The 14,390-nt window shown below is 31.1% G+C and overlaps 1 protein-coding gene across 1 annotated transcript; it reads left to right on the forward strand.

Moving 5' to 3' along the window:
- The first annotated feature begins 1,624 nt into the window (after window positions 1-1,624).
- On the forward strand, window positions 1,625-14,258 carry LOC143921655 (serine protease ea-like). Its single transcript, XM_077445008.1, has 13 exons — window positions 1,625-1,773; window positions 4,989-5,149; window positions 6,187-6,364; window positions 7,222-7,327; window positions 7,525-7,712; window positions 7,787-7,891; window positions 7,969-8,276; window positions 10,448-10,550; window positions 10,723-10,851; window positions 10,932-11,031; window positions 11,107-11,291; window positions 12,693-12,797; window positions 13,019-14,258. The coding sequence occupies exons 1-13, from the start codon at window positions 1,707-1,709 to the stop codon at window positions 13,333-13,335; spliced, it is 2,052 nt and encodes a 683-aa protein (XP_077301134.1). The 5' UTR covers window positions 1,625-1,706; the 3' UTR covers window positions 13,336-14,258.
- The last annotated feature ends 132 nt before the right edge of the window (window positions 14,259-14,390 follow it).

Below are 14,390 nucleotides of genomic sequence, written 5' to 3' on the forward strand. Positions count from 1 at the left end.
AACTAGTTTTTCCAGTCGATTTTAATAATAGTTCAAATGTTATATAAAAAAAACCAAATTCAACTTAAAATGCATAGAAATTTTATTCATATGATAAATTATGTGAACTTATGTATGTACAAGTTGTGAACCAACTTAATTGACAATATATTTCGTACAATTTACGAGACGAAATATATTATAGTAATATAGATTATATGTACATATATGTAAATAATTATGGATATATACATATGAATGTACATATGTACATACATATTTTTATTTTATTATACATCAATTAATCAAGCAAACTTGTCTAACAGATTTGTCCAAAGCGACGAGTGTGCTAAAAAGATTAAGAAAGGACAATAGGAAAAAAGTACATGAAATACAAGTAGAAATACATAAATAGAAGAAAAGAAAAATAAATAAACATGACATAAAAATTCTTAACTGATCAAACTAACTCAACCGTTCTAATTGGTCGCGACTTCCGTAACTTAGGAAGTGGTGCAGAAAATGACGAGAGATGTGACAAATGTCAATGGCACCATCCAGTGAATTTAAGAAACGGAGGCCACGAGGAATGGGAGAATAGCTATAATAATATGTACATACATACGTGCCTGAATTCATTACAATATATGCATGTTTAGAATACGGAAAAGAAAAAGGCAATAATAAAACAGTGTTCATAAGAAAAAAATGGTACATAGATTAAAGTAAACACTTTTGAAAATATTGCTGATAAACATTACATAGAAAATAAAAAAAAATCTAGCCATATGTATAGTCATAACAAATATCAAATGATGTTAGAAAATCTTATACATACGTATTTCTTTTTCATTTGTTTTCAAAAACCTTTTTCATTTGTTTTTTATATTTGTAAATTTCAATTTCTTCTTATATTCTATCTTATAACCTTTTCCAAATATTTTAATACTATAGTTTAATTATGCAATGTACTACATATTTTGTCATGCCTTTATTCTTTACTTTTTAATTTGTTTTCCTTATATTTATCTTTTTCATTTTTGTAAAAATCTATTATTGGACTCGGATGTTACATATATTATTTATTTACTTTTTGTTTTTTTTTATACCTATCTCTGTACATCCTGTCTGTTGATTTTTCAATTAATAAAATAAAATAAAATAAAATAAAATAATTTACAAAAAATGTTTCATATGAAAAACCAATAAATTTCCACGAAATAAATAGGAAATAATTAAACATCACATTCAAGACATTAAAAAAATATATAGAAGTGTAAAGATATACAATGGCTTCCCTGAGACACTTATGCACAAGGTCGAAAGCAACATATTAATAATTTACTGATTGTTTAGAAACTAGGATAAAATGTATTCATTGCAATTATAAAATATATTTACCGCTCATTTACCTCGTCAACTACATACATACATAATGCAAGAATGTACATACACACATATACATATGTATATATATATATATATATATATATATATATATATATATATATATATATATATATATATATTTACATATCTATGTGCCCATACATATATTATTGTTAATGATGAAGATATCAACCGATGAATAATGTAGTAATCAAGTTTTCAATACTACCTCACCGGTCAAAAAATATTACACATCCAGTCACCGATCGGCATCATCTGTGAATGGTAGTGTCAACTTGTGGTTCTTAAATAGAATAACATACAATTGAAAAAACAATATGGATAAATATCGTACACTAATCTTGGCAATTTCTCTAGTGATATTTTCGCATAGTTCAGAAGCGCGTGAGTAATTTCACATTATCAATATTTCATTTCGCAAAATTTATATTAAATGTTAACTTTAGAATGAATGAATTTAACATATGTATGTAAGTATATATATACTCGTATATAATATATATATAATATATTAAATAACACGGTAACATAATGTGATATAAATAATAACCTTTTGACATTTGATTATTTATTTTTTATATATGTACTATGAAACATCTGTTAATGTTGTTTTCTACTGATAGTAATGCTTTGAAGTTGTTTTTTTTTATTAATTTAAGTAAAATTTATTAAAAAAATACAAAAAGTAACACGATTTTAAAGAAACAAATGAATGTTTTGAAAATTCAATTGAAGATAACAAAAAAAAAATGGATGCTAGTTTAGTATGCGGTCTACCTTTGAATCGCAGTCGACTATTTTTTTTTATTTGTATCGTAGCAACAAACACGTATCTTAGCAGCCAACACCTATTTATTTAAGGGTCAGAATAGGTTAGGTTAAGTTAAGGTTGGCCCCTATTCATTTAAGATTTGGTTAAGAGATGTGTTTCGTCGTTAATTTACTAACAAAGTTTAATTTGTAATCATTGTGTATTTTTTTTCGCTATAAATGTAATTTTTGTTTTTTAAAAGGCCAACCTTAACTTAACCTAACTTATCATGACCCTTAAATAAATAGGTGTTGGCTGCTAAGATATATATTTTTTAAATTTTTATTTCATCATTATTTTCCCAAAAAAAAAAACATATTTTAGCAGCCAACACCTATTTATTTAAGGGTCAGAATAGATTAGGTTAAGTTAAGGTTGGACGGTATTATTCAGTCTCAGTGTCACACGCAAGAACTGAGACAGTGAGATCGCATATTAATGTAAAAACGTGAAGGTAGACCGCATACTAAACTAGCACCAAAAAATGTATATATAATATCAGAATCTTAAACAGAACAGGCAGATTAAATGGCAAATAAATTTTTGATCAGTTGATCAGTAGCTTTTTAATTTAATAGCCAGTCACTACATACATATTATGTACGTATGTATTTGGTCAATTATTTTTTAAAATTTAGTCCGTATATACTTAAATTGGATCCATCGAAATATCCATACCTAAAAATTAGAAACATTTACCTAAAATAAATATATTCCATCCCACAAACAATAATTATTGTTTACATTTAATATAGATTGCGTCTTTTTACCCGAAAAACTTCGTTGCAAAAACAATTTTAACGATCGATTTCCTTAATTTTTCTACTACTGTTACACTTTTGTTATCACATAAAATTTAAACTCAAAATTCTGTTTGATTTTGCAACAGGTCACAAAGATAACAACTAGTGTTTGACCTCAATCATGCGACCGATGACAAAACTGGAAAATCTATTTCGAAATAAAGTAAAAATAAATTACATATCTAACACTCGTATCATAAACATGAAACTGTCCAGTGTTATTGAAAGTTATTGTCCCACTGCGAATTTTCCAAGTTGCGGTTATTTACATATTTACATATGTATGTAGATACGTACATAGTCTGTTGTGAATAAATCTTTCGGTCAAACTGGATTCGAACCGCCATTGAACTCGTTATAAACATGTGTATGTGTAAAACCAGAGTCGTACTGACCGTCAGTCTGTTGAGAAATTCGCAACAGGTTATGATGATTTATTGGTATTGATCTAGAAATTAGTTTGGTCAAGTTCATTGCCATTCGTTTGTGATATTTTGAGGTTTTTAGTAAATACGGTTTGAAATCATTATGTTTGAAAATGCATTTTAATTTTTTTTGAAAATATGTAAATACTTAATTTATCGATTTATCAAGAAGTTTTTTTGGAGATTAAGGAAAATTTGTGAATAAAAATGTAATCTTTTACAAATTTAAATATTAATTTATATATGTAAAAAACAGAATTATTATAAATAAATAAACATACGAATAAAGTAATGTCAAACATATTTAGATTTATGCGTTATCATCTTAAGAGGGCTGGACACCAGCGCCTTGTCCATACAAACGTATTACACTTCTCCCTTCCTCAATTATGGCACTAGAGAAATTATTTTTTAATATGCTATGGATATCCACCATTGGGTTGCATCTATTGTCTTATTTTTTTGATTAGTTATTTTTTATAGGAGCTAGGAGCCGCCAAACATCTTTAAAATCGCCTATTTTTTACACCCACGAAAAGAGTCCAGTGTGCTTATTTAACGGTCGATTTAAAAAAAAAATACGCACATAGTTGCACAGAAAATATCTTTCTCATACCGATGATGAAATTTTTTTAAAAATTGGTCCAGTTTCGGAGGAGAAAATAGGATAATACGAAACCTCGATTTTGTCGATTTAAAATACGTATTATCTGGTTGAAGCGCAACTGTCGCATTCACTCAATGTATATATTGATATATATATAGTCGCATTCACTCAATATATACATTCAATCAATATATGTATATATCGAAGAAAGGAACGGCAACAAAATTAAGGTTTCGGGTGTACAGCCCTCTTAATGAGAACATGAGAAAATTTCTCAAAACAGAAATAAGAAATCACTATTTAAAAATTTTTATTAAAAGGCTTTAAAAAAAAATCAACATAGAGTTAATATATTGATTCTAGGTACAGTTTAGAATTATTTATTGCATCTGGAATGCTTTGAAGATGCAGTGATTTTTTTAAATATGAGATATTTTTGGTTTAGAAATTTAGAAAGTTTTTAAAGTTTGTAAACACAAATATTTGTACATATATTTATATACATACATATGTACTAAAAAAATTATGGGTGTACGAAATTAATAAAACAGAATCGTAAATTGCCATCGGATAATAAAAACCATTCCAAAATGGAGGATGACGTCAACGTAACCGAAATTAACTCAAATTTTGTCATTTTTTCCCATTCCAACAGTGAAAAAAAACTGAAACCAGTTTTTCTTTATATTCAAGAACACACAAAATCGACAATACAGTGACGTTCCCTTGTTCGAAGGTCGAAAGCAAACAAGTTCTCGATGACTATTGCAATTTGAAATCGAGACGCTCTGACCCAAAACACAATACAAACGGACTAAAATCATTCGGACAACAAACATTCAAAATGAGGTGTTTACAAGTATCATCATTCATGCATAACTTTGTCAACAACCTCTTTTCCGCTTGTCTATGTTCGATTTAAAAATCTTCCTTTTCCTATTACAATGTTTCAGAGCGTGATCCATGCACAACTCCCAGAGGCGAACGAGGAGTTTGCATAAATTTGCAAACATGCCCATCACTTTACCAATTGATTCAGAAATATCCAGTTCCTCGAGAGACGACAGACTTCCTTAGAAAATCTCAATGCGGTTATGCTGGGACACAACCTAAGGTAGATACATACATTCATGAATCATGAATAATGCATATATGAAGATACTCGTTCATTTGACATGTAATATAACATGCAATACAAGTAGAGTTCTCAATCGAATATTGAATATTTGCCCGATTTTCGTCTATACGAATATTCGAATAATCCATCGAAAAATATCTTGGAATGAAAAAAAATGTACACTTGAGCAATATGGGTTGGCAATTTTTCCTGACTTGACAATCCATGTGCCTTTATTTTATTTCGACAAATTTGTCTTATAATATATTTATATATATATATATATATATATATATATATATATATATATATATATATATATATATATATATATATGTATATATATTTATATATATATATATATATATATATATATATATATATATATATATATATATATATATATATATATATGTACATATATAAAAGTACGCGATGTATATATGTTTGTGGGTATGTGGCGGACGCGTCGACCAGTATGGAGATTTCAAGAAAACAAATTTTAGAATGCCAGGAGTATATGTTGTGCCTAGAGATATTTAATAAAATGAATACACGCGAACGAGGTGCACAACCAATCAGCGCGAAGTGAACTAAAATGTTTGACCAGTTAGAGCAACGACGATACATTTTGACCAATGGGTGCATTTTGAGCATCCGCTGTAGGGATGTGGCGTGACGACCGATCATGTCAAGGATACGCTGGGACATGAGCGTCTGAATTGTGCTCCTGATATTAAGCACCTGACTTGGTGCTCATTATTAATTAAAATTAACTATTAACTTTTAATTATAAATAATAGATTTTTTGCACTAATTGTTTTAATAAACCAATATTGGTATAAGTCGAAAAAAAAACGAATATTCGAATATTTTATCAATTTTTATTAGGTATTCGAATATTCGAAAACTACGGATAATTGAGAACCTTAAATACAACGGCAATGTAATTTGCATTGCACTACGTGCCAAATTTTCAAATGTTGCGAGTTATATATAACACATTGACAATTCCCGTTTTTATTATTTTGTAGGTATGTTGTCCAAGTCAACAGTCTGGTGGAGACCAGACTCCAGCTAGACCATCTGCCAGAAATGATTTGATACCGCAATTGAATGATTGCGGACAATTCTATCAAGATAAGATAGTGGGTGGACAAAAGACAGATATCGACGAATTTCCGTGGATGGCTTTACTTCGATATTCCAAACGTAGGTTGAATACATTTACATACATATGTATCTACATATGTATATTAGAGTGGTAGAGTACCCAGAGTTCCAATATCTCTTGTTTTACCTCATTTGACTACATATGTACATCATTGGTAGTGAATTTATTGCAAGTGTGGAAGAAGTTATTTGGCACTCGAAGGATTTCCAACAATTACAAATATTTACTTTGAAATACTAGTCCTTGGTTAGTCTTCTTCTTCTTCTTCTTAGCTTAGTCGTTAATAACGACTAGGCTTCCAGTCCAGATTCATGTAAACGCCTAACCGACCTTATTTAAAATATATTTGGCACATATTTTGTCAGATATGCGATAAATCATCGATATTTGCCAACATCTACATAGTAAATTCACAATAGCGGGACTGCAAAGATGAATCGGACTGTAGTAGCTTGTTGACCATACCGGTGACCAAATGCAAACAAAAATAGCATGCATATGTTCTATACTGGGAGGGCTGCAGCCCCACAGTCCATATGGACGAGCCGCCACTGGTCGTTATCCCATTTACTTGGGGTCAGCTCCCCTAGATCGCCAGGATCGTCTTAGATCTATTCTGGGTCTGTCTGGTATCTGGGAGTCTTTTAGGTTTTTGGTGACGAGACTGAGCTAATAAAGGTTGAATACCATTGAGTTGAGGAAATACATAAGTAAAGGGACAAGACACCATTTGAAACTCTAAATTTAGATATTTGAGCTCATGAACTCAAAAGGTTCATCATCGCTGTTCTAAAGCTATATACATAACTAGAAACACTTGCAGCTATATTTCAATAAGTTTGTTGGGGAAAATTGATTGATAATAAGATTTTTTAATATTATTTTTATTTTGCAGCCAGAGGTAATGGATTCCACTGTGGCGGGGTTCTCATAACAACGCGATACGTATTGACAGCATCTCATTGCGTCAACGGTAGAGATATTCCAAGAACTTGGAGATTGTAAGTTTTGAAATTTTATAACAAATCTAAGTCTGCCGTATTCTAGAATATTCTCTTTTAGTCTAAAATATAAATTTGTATACTGTGTCTTTTGAAAATGATTGGTTATTTTATCATTCGTAGCCTAAAAGAGCTTGTCCTGGGTTTTTGCTTGATCCAGTTCATTGTTATTGAAATACAATTTTTTTTCTGTGAAGATCTGCAGTGCGTCTTGGAGAATGGAACACGACATCTGACGTGGATTGTAACGATGCTGGATGCTCAGATCCTCCTCAAGATATTCCCATAGAATCTTCGAAACCTCACGAGAATTTTGATCCTAATAGTAGTCATCAAATGAACGACATAGCCCTATTGAGACTTTCACGAGCGGCCCAACTCAATTGTGAGTGAATATTGTCTTTCAAATTTGGAATCATTCTATTCAGACATTTTCCAATGTGAGATTTTGGTTTTCAGATTATGTTCAACCTATATGTTTGCCTCTTGCAAGTCCTTCCTTATTGGCTACAAACCTGGTAGGATATAAATCTTACGTGGCCGGTTGGGGAAGAACTGAAAGCAGTGAGTATGCCTGGTTCTAAAGTGACGTGTAATGTGTTAAAATGAGAAATAGAGTAATAGCATCGGATTGCTTATAGGGTCGGATTCAGACGTCAAACTTAAACTGGAAGTACCAGTAGTTGACAGCCAACAGTGCAACCAGAAGTATGCAGGTGTGAATGTACAACTAGGACCCAATCAGCTGTGCGCTGGAGGAGAGCAAGGCAAAGACTCATGTCGTGGAGATTCCGGAGGTCCTCTCATGATCAGCTATGGCAGTGAACCTGGTAAAAGTAATTGGTTCCTCATCGGAATAGTCAGTTTTGGCCCATCCCCTTGCGGCTTAGACGGATGGCCTGGAGTCTACACCAGAGTTCCAGACTATTCCAATTGGATCTCGACTAATGTCAGACCTTAAGTTTATCGAAATCAGATGCGAGATGTATATATTGCTATCGCCTGATGACGTCATCACTCATTCGAAAACAATAAATTGACATTGACAGTACTTTTTTTTTATTTTTGTATAAAATCTACTTGGTTACTTTGAAAGAATGCTAATTACTGATATTGTCATTGAATTATTTATCACGTACATGCAATAAATAAATCAATGTGAACGTTGTTTTATTCATTAAATTAATATTTATATAAAATTTTAATTTTACATATTTATATTATAAAAACTGATTTTTTCAGTCAATTCCAAAAGTAGTATAAAATCCACATTATTCAATTTATAAACTGTGGATTTGAAATCATTATCAAAAGCTTATTTTCAGAAATGTTAAGATTTCAAATAATTCACCATCATCATCATTTGCACCATTCACTTTTCATTTGTGACCTTCATCCATCTTTCGTCTAGTATTTTGCAAATTAAAATGTATTTATTAGCTCATTTACTTATGTATTGTAGTTCACATATATTGGATTAGCTAAGCTGTAGTTAAGATGTTCTAACCAACACCAACAAATAGCGCATTTAAAAAAAAATAATTTATAACAAAGCTTATTAACCAATACCAATTGAAATAAAGAATTTGCTTACAGCTAAATTAACTAAAATTATGTCTACATACATAATTATATTTCCAAAGTCAGCGAGTTTACAAGTTTTAACATTTTCGATAGCATATACATACTCATAAAATATGTGAACTTAGAAATAATTGGCTTAAAAAAAATTTAAAAATATCAAATTATTATTTTGAACATTTTTTTCGCATGCATATATTACGAATAAGTATTTATAACACGTATTTTTGTTTCAATTTTAGCATTTTCATTTTGCATTTTAGCGTTTCAGGGCATTAAAAATGTTCAATTTTAGCATCTATTTTTATGAAGTTTAATTTCAAATGATAACAAATTTCGATGAATTTTAATAAAATTTATATATGTATGTACATATGTACATATAATATATATACAATTTAAAGACAACACAACAATTATAAAATAATAGAAAAATTCAAATTTGTTTTGGGATTAAAATTACAATGAAAAAAATATGAATATAAAAATATAATACTAATTAAAATTTATTAAAACTCAACATGGAGCATATTTCTACAGATTATTTTTCGAGATTCGTGCGACGATCGCTAACAATTATATTGTATTTACTAAAATACCTTTCCGCATCCTCACTATTGACGTAACACCAAATAAATTTTAGAGCTGCACAACCAAACCCTTCGTATTTAATTTTTGTTGCCATCAATAATAGCAATATATCCGGCGTGGATTCACTTTAATTTCTCTATTTTTTATATTCTCTATTAATTGTCTAAATGAGAAGAGGTATGTAAAAAGTGCTGATATCCTTCCAAACATTGAGCCTCTGTTAATACATTAAACAATGGCAGGTTTCTTAAAAACAAAACTGTTTCTTTAACATTAATATTAGATTTTGTACCTGCCACAAATGGATTGAATAGTTAACTCAATGTTTGGAGGAATAGATTTGTCTCATTTAGTCTTGAGTGCGAGTCTAGTTTTAAGACGCTTTTTTGAGCAGCCTCTTAGATACACAGCTCCAACTGTCTTCTTTTGTTTACAGTAGTAGACAAAAGCAGTTGCTTGCTTTCGACAGGAAAAACACCGTCTATGGTAAACTGCAAACTCTGTTTTATCCCCTCAATTTCTTCACATAATAAATGGGCAAAGGGATAGGAAGACCCTTCTAAATTGCCTATTAATTTTATAAATTTTATGGAAATTTCACTTTTGTTTGTTATTTCAGCATCTATTCGCATAGTTTACGAATTTGGCATCGATTCCAAATTTCAGCATCAATTAAGCATTAATAGCAAAATTGCCATTGGCTTTTATTGTAAGCGATAAAAACGGTTTTTCTAGTTTAAATTTCGTTATCATTTTCCTGTTTGATGGAAAATTAGTGTTAAAAAGTCAATGCATAATTTAATAATAAAACGACGTTTTATTCTGTTTTATAAGATAATGTCAAACAGCTTCGGATAACCTCTTGTAATTTTTATTTATAAATACATAAACTTGTCAAAGTAATATTCAGTATAAGTCCATGCATCGACGCGAACACTATTAGTATAAATAATAATAATTATGGATAAATCAGTAGTTTGTTTAATATTTGTGACAATTTTAATTTTATCAACAGACTGTTTACCAAGTGACTACACATCGTCTAATGAGCGTAAGTATTATACATTTGTTATAAATTTATTTACATTATTTCGATATACATACATACATATGTATGTATGTATATATGTATATGTATATCGAAATACATATATGAATTGTACTACTGACCCAAATTAAAGCGAAAACAACATAAAAAAAACATGTACCAAATTAAATTTAAGAATTCCTCAACGATGAAATCCCAGACAGGACAGAATGTGGATTTGATCCCCTGGGAGACAAGATATATGGCGGGACAATGGCAGAATTGGGAGAATTCCCCTGGCTGGCATTATTGGAGTACAACAAACGTATTCAACTGATTTTATTTGAAATCTGATCACACACAAACATTAATACAAAACCTGTATCGATGATATTATCATTTTAGCCACTGGAAGAGGATCACACTGTGGTGGTGTTCTCATATCATCTCGGTACGTTTTGACAGCTGCCCATTGCATCAAAGGTGTGCCTAAAAATTGGAAGTTGTGAGTTTGCATGACTGTTTTTCAGTTGAAACTTCAAACAGTCCTGGGTTGTTGATGTAAATGTGATTTTTTTAGACGCTCTGTACGTTTGGGTGATTGGAACACCAAAACTGATCCAGATTGTGATCCAGATGGGGCTTGTGCTCCGCCTATTGTAACTTCCCTGGTGGAGTCTGTAGTAGTGCATCCTAAATATGACGGTAAAAAACAGAAGAATGACATTGCATTGTTACGTTTATCGGGAAATGTTCAATATACAGGTTAGAAAAATTTATCTTCTGATATATGTATGTATTACAGTAAAAGTGTAAAGCTCGAATTAGTATACACTGACTGGTAAGTGTATGCATAATCAAAATCACCCAATACACACGGTACACACGGGAGAATGTATGAACATGTTTACTAGTAAATTCATACGCTAGCTATCCGTACGCAGTAAATATTTACGAAAGGAATAACAAGTTGACATTCTTAACAAGTACATATATATTTGGCCTATGATGGAATAAACTAAAAACTGAAAGAATGCGACATTATATCGAAGAACATAATAAAATGTAACCTAACCTAAAATCGTAGGTAATACGGATGTATGTAATTGTAATTGTTGGATTTAACCTTGTTAATTATTGTCTATTTCATATCAATTCAACAATAAATTATTCAATTGAACACAACCAGTTATATTCTTGAGCATAAAAAAATTCATCGGTTGAGCAACGTCAAACTTTGGTCACATGTGAGACCACTCAAATTTCATTCGTTGGCAGATTTACTAGTGCACAGCAGCAAGTGTATACTTTGTCTTGTAATAGTATCTGCGGAATCTAGCGTCGTAAGCTTTAGCTAAAAATCAAAGCTAGTCCTTTGAGTGCTGACGTCTGTTAAAAGTCCGCTACGTTGAAAATTTCGCCAACATTTCTAACTAAAATTATTTAAAAATCCAATAGAAAGCAGCTATAAAAATTGTAGCTAATCCAAACAAACGCTAGATAACTACCCCCAAGGATTTCGAATTTTGTAAAGGTGTGTTTAGACTCTCTAATATATCTTGCAAAAATATAAAAAAAAAAACAAAAGAATTCTATTAATGAATGTATTTTTCCAAAACTAGTTCCATCTTCTTCATTGTTGTTAAAATGTAATGCTCAAAATCTAAATGCCAAGCCACAATCTAAAATACTCAACAATTAGGGATTTCCATCGGGAAATTCTGCTATGGTTATAAATTCGGATATTCTGATGTAAACTAATCTTTATAAACGTTGACAAATGAATGACACGGATTACACGACCCATGTTTAATGCATTTTCTTTCAATGCTACCTGAAAAGGCTTAGCGGGTAGTATTCTTGTTTACTTTGTATGTACATGCTGAAAATACAAGGCCTGTCGGCGATTTTCAGGCCCATGGACTTTTTGGCAAAACGCCCATCGGCGTTGGTCAGCATTCAAAGGGATATTGTACACACTTACTAGTCAATGTATACTGATTCGAGATTTGACGATCTGACTGTAACATACGTGTGTATATATAAAAATGAATTTCCATTTGTCCCATATTATGTAAATCTACAATTTTTAATTTGATATTCAATTCAACTTGGACAGTGTACTTTTGACATTATTTTAATTGCTGAAACTAATTTTGATTACAGATTTCATCAAACCAATATGTTTGCCAAACATTAATTCAGAAGTTCGTCGCATGAGTCTTACTGGCACTGAACTTATCGTCGCTGGATGGGGAAAAACAAACGATAGTTAGTAAACTTAGTTTCAGTTAATTTGACAGTAAACTAACTCTAAATCTCAATTGCAATTGGTTGACGAGCTTTCTTATGAACCTCTCACGTGCGGGTTTACGTTGGTATTTTTTTCCACTACCAAATTAACTGAAATAAAGTATTGCATATGAATGTAAATAGTATAATCTTACAATGCGTGAATTACAATTTTTATTATTATTTTCCAATCTATGTAGGTGCAATATCCGACATCTTGTTGAAGCTTGCAGTGCCAGCGGTGTCATCCAGTGATTGCAAAGCAAAGTACTCGTCTCAGAATATTACTATAGGATCTCAGCAGTTTTGCGCAGGTGGTAACAAGGGGCAGGACGCGTGCAGGGGTGACTCTGGAGGACCCCTAATGCTGAATTATATCGAAAACAAGAAGGTCAATTGGTACGTGATGGGTGTGGTCAGCTTTGGACCTTCGCCTTGTGGTTTGGCCGGATGGCCTGGAGTGTATACCAGAGTCGGAAGTTACTCGAAATGGATCGCCGAGAATATTCTGCCTTAATCTCTGGAACAAATTGTGAACCTTGACCTCTGTAAACCAGTATCGATCCATAAAATCAATAAAATTATATACCAACTAATTAATATTTTGATTTGAGTACGAGTGTTTATTATTTATATGTTATTTCATATTTTGAGCATAGCCGCACTGTTCATATGTGCGAATTCTGCAAATCCACGAACCAAAAAAGTCCTCGAGTTCCCTTTCATTATTACTAGAAGTGAAACAAAGATCTAAAAGGCGAACAATGGTAAAAAAAATAACACTTTTTTAACAGTGGCGTGCCGTCCATGGATGCTGTGGATGTTGAAGCTCTCTACAAATCTTTTGCGCATGCGCACAAGTGAGCTGTCACTCTTGCTTATGCGTATAAGTGAGACGACTCTACAGCCGTCTCGCTCGCGCGACACTTGCTCTGGAAGCAAAATCTCTTTTTGCGTATGTATGGACTTGATTCGTTTTTTATGTATGGACTTTCGCTTGATTCTTTGATTGATATTTCGTACGTTACGTCCTAAATTATTATTTATTATAGCCCTAAATATAGATGGTCAAAGTAACAATGCAAGTGGATTTATCGCCATTGTTAATAATAATTGCAATTGTTTAATTAAAAATGTACTAAATAGGAAATTTGCTTCTCTACCATATAATGAAAAAGGGATTATTGTTAAGAGCCCAAAACCCACACCAATATTGAATATTCATTCAATAAAAAACGAAAATATATCAAAGACATTTTAATAAATATAAATATGACAATGTTTGGAAGAATAAAATAAAATTTACAAAAATAAACTGATCGTGTTTTGGACAACATACTCTGGTTGAAAAGTCACCGCACGCCACTGATATGTATATATGCATATTTGTACATACATATTTACTTTACATATACGGCCGCAAGGACCATTGAACAATAATATTATAAATAGAACAATAAAACAAAAAAAAAAACACAATATTAATATACGTAAGAAAATAAAAGAAAAAATATGAGTTTTAAAACCAATTGAATAAATAAATGAATGAATTAAAACAATAAAATAAAATGC

This window comes from Arctopsyche grandis, chromosome 13 (assembly GCF_051622035.1).
Source record: "Arctopsyche grandis isolate Sample6627 chromosome 13, ASM5162203v2, whole genome shotgun sequence".
Classification (NCBI taxonomy): Eukaryota; Metazoa; Arthropoda; class Insecta; order Trichoptera; family Hydropsychidae; genus Arctopsyche; species Arctopsyche grandis.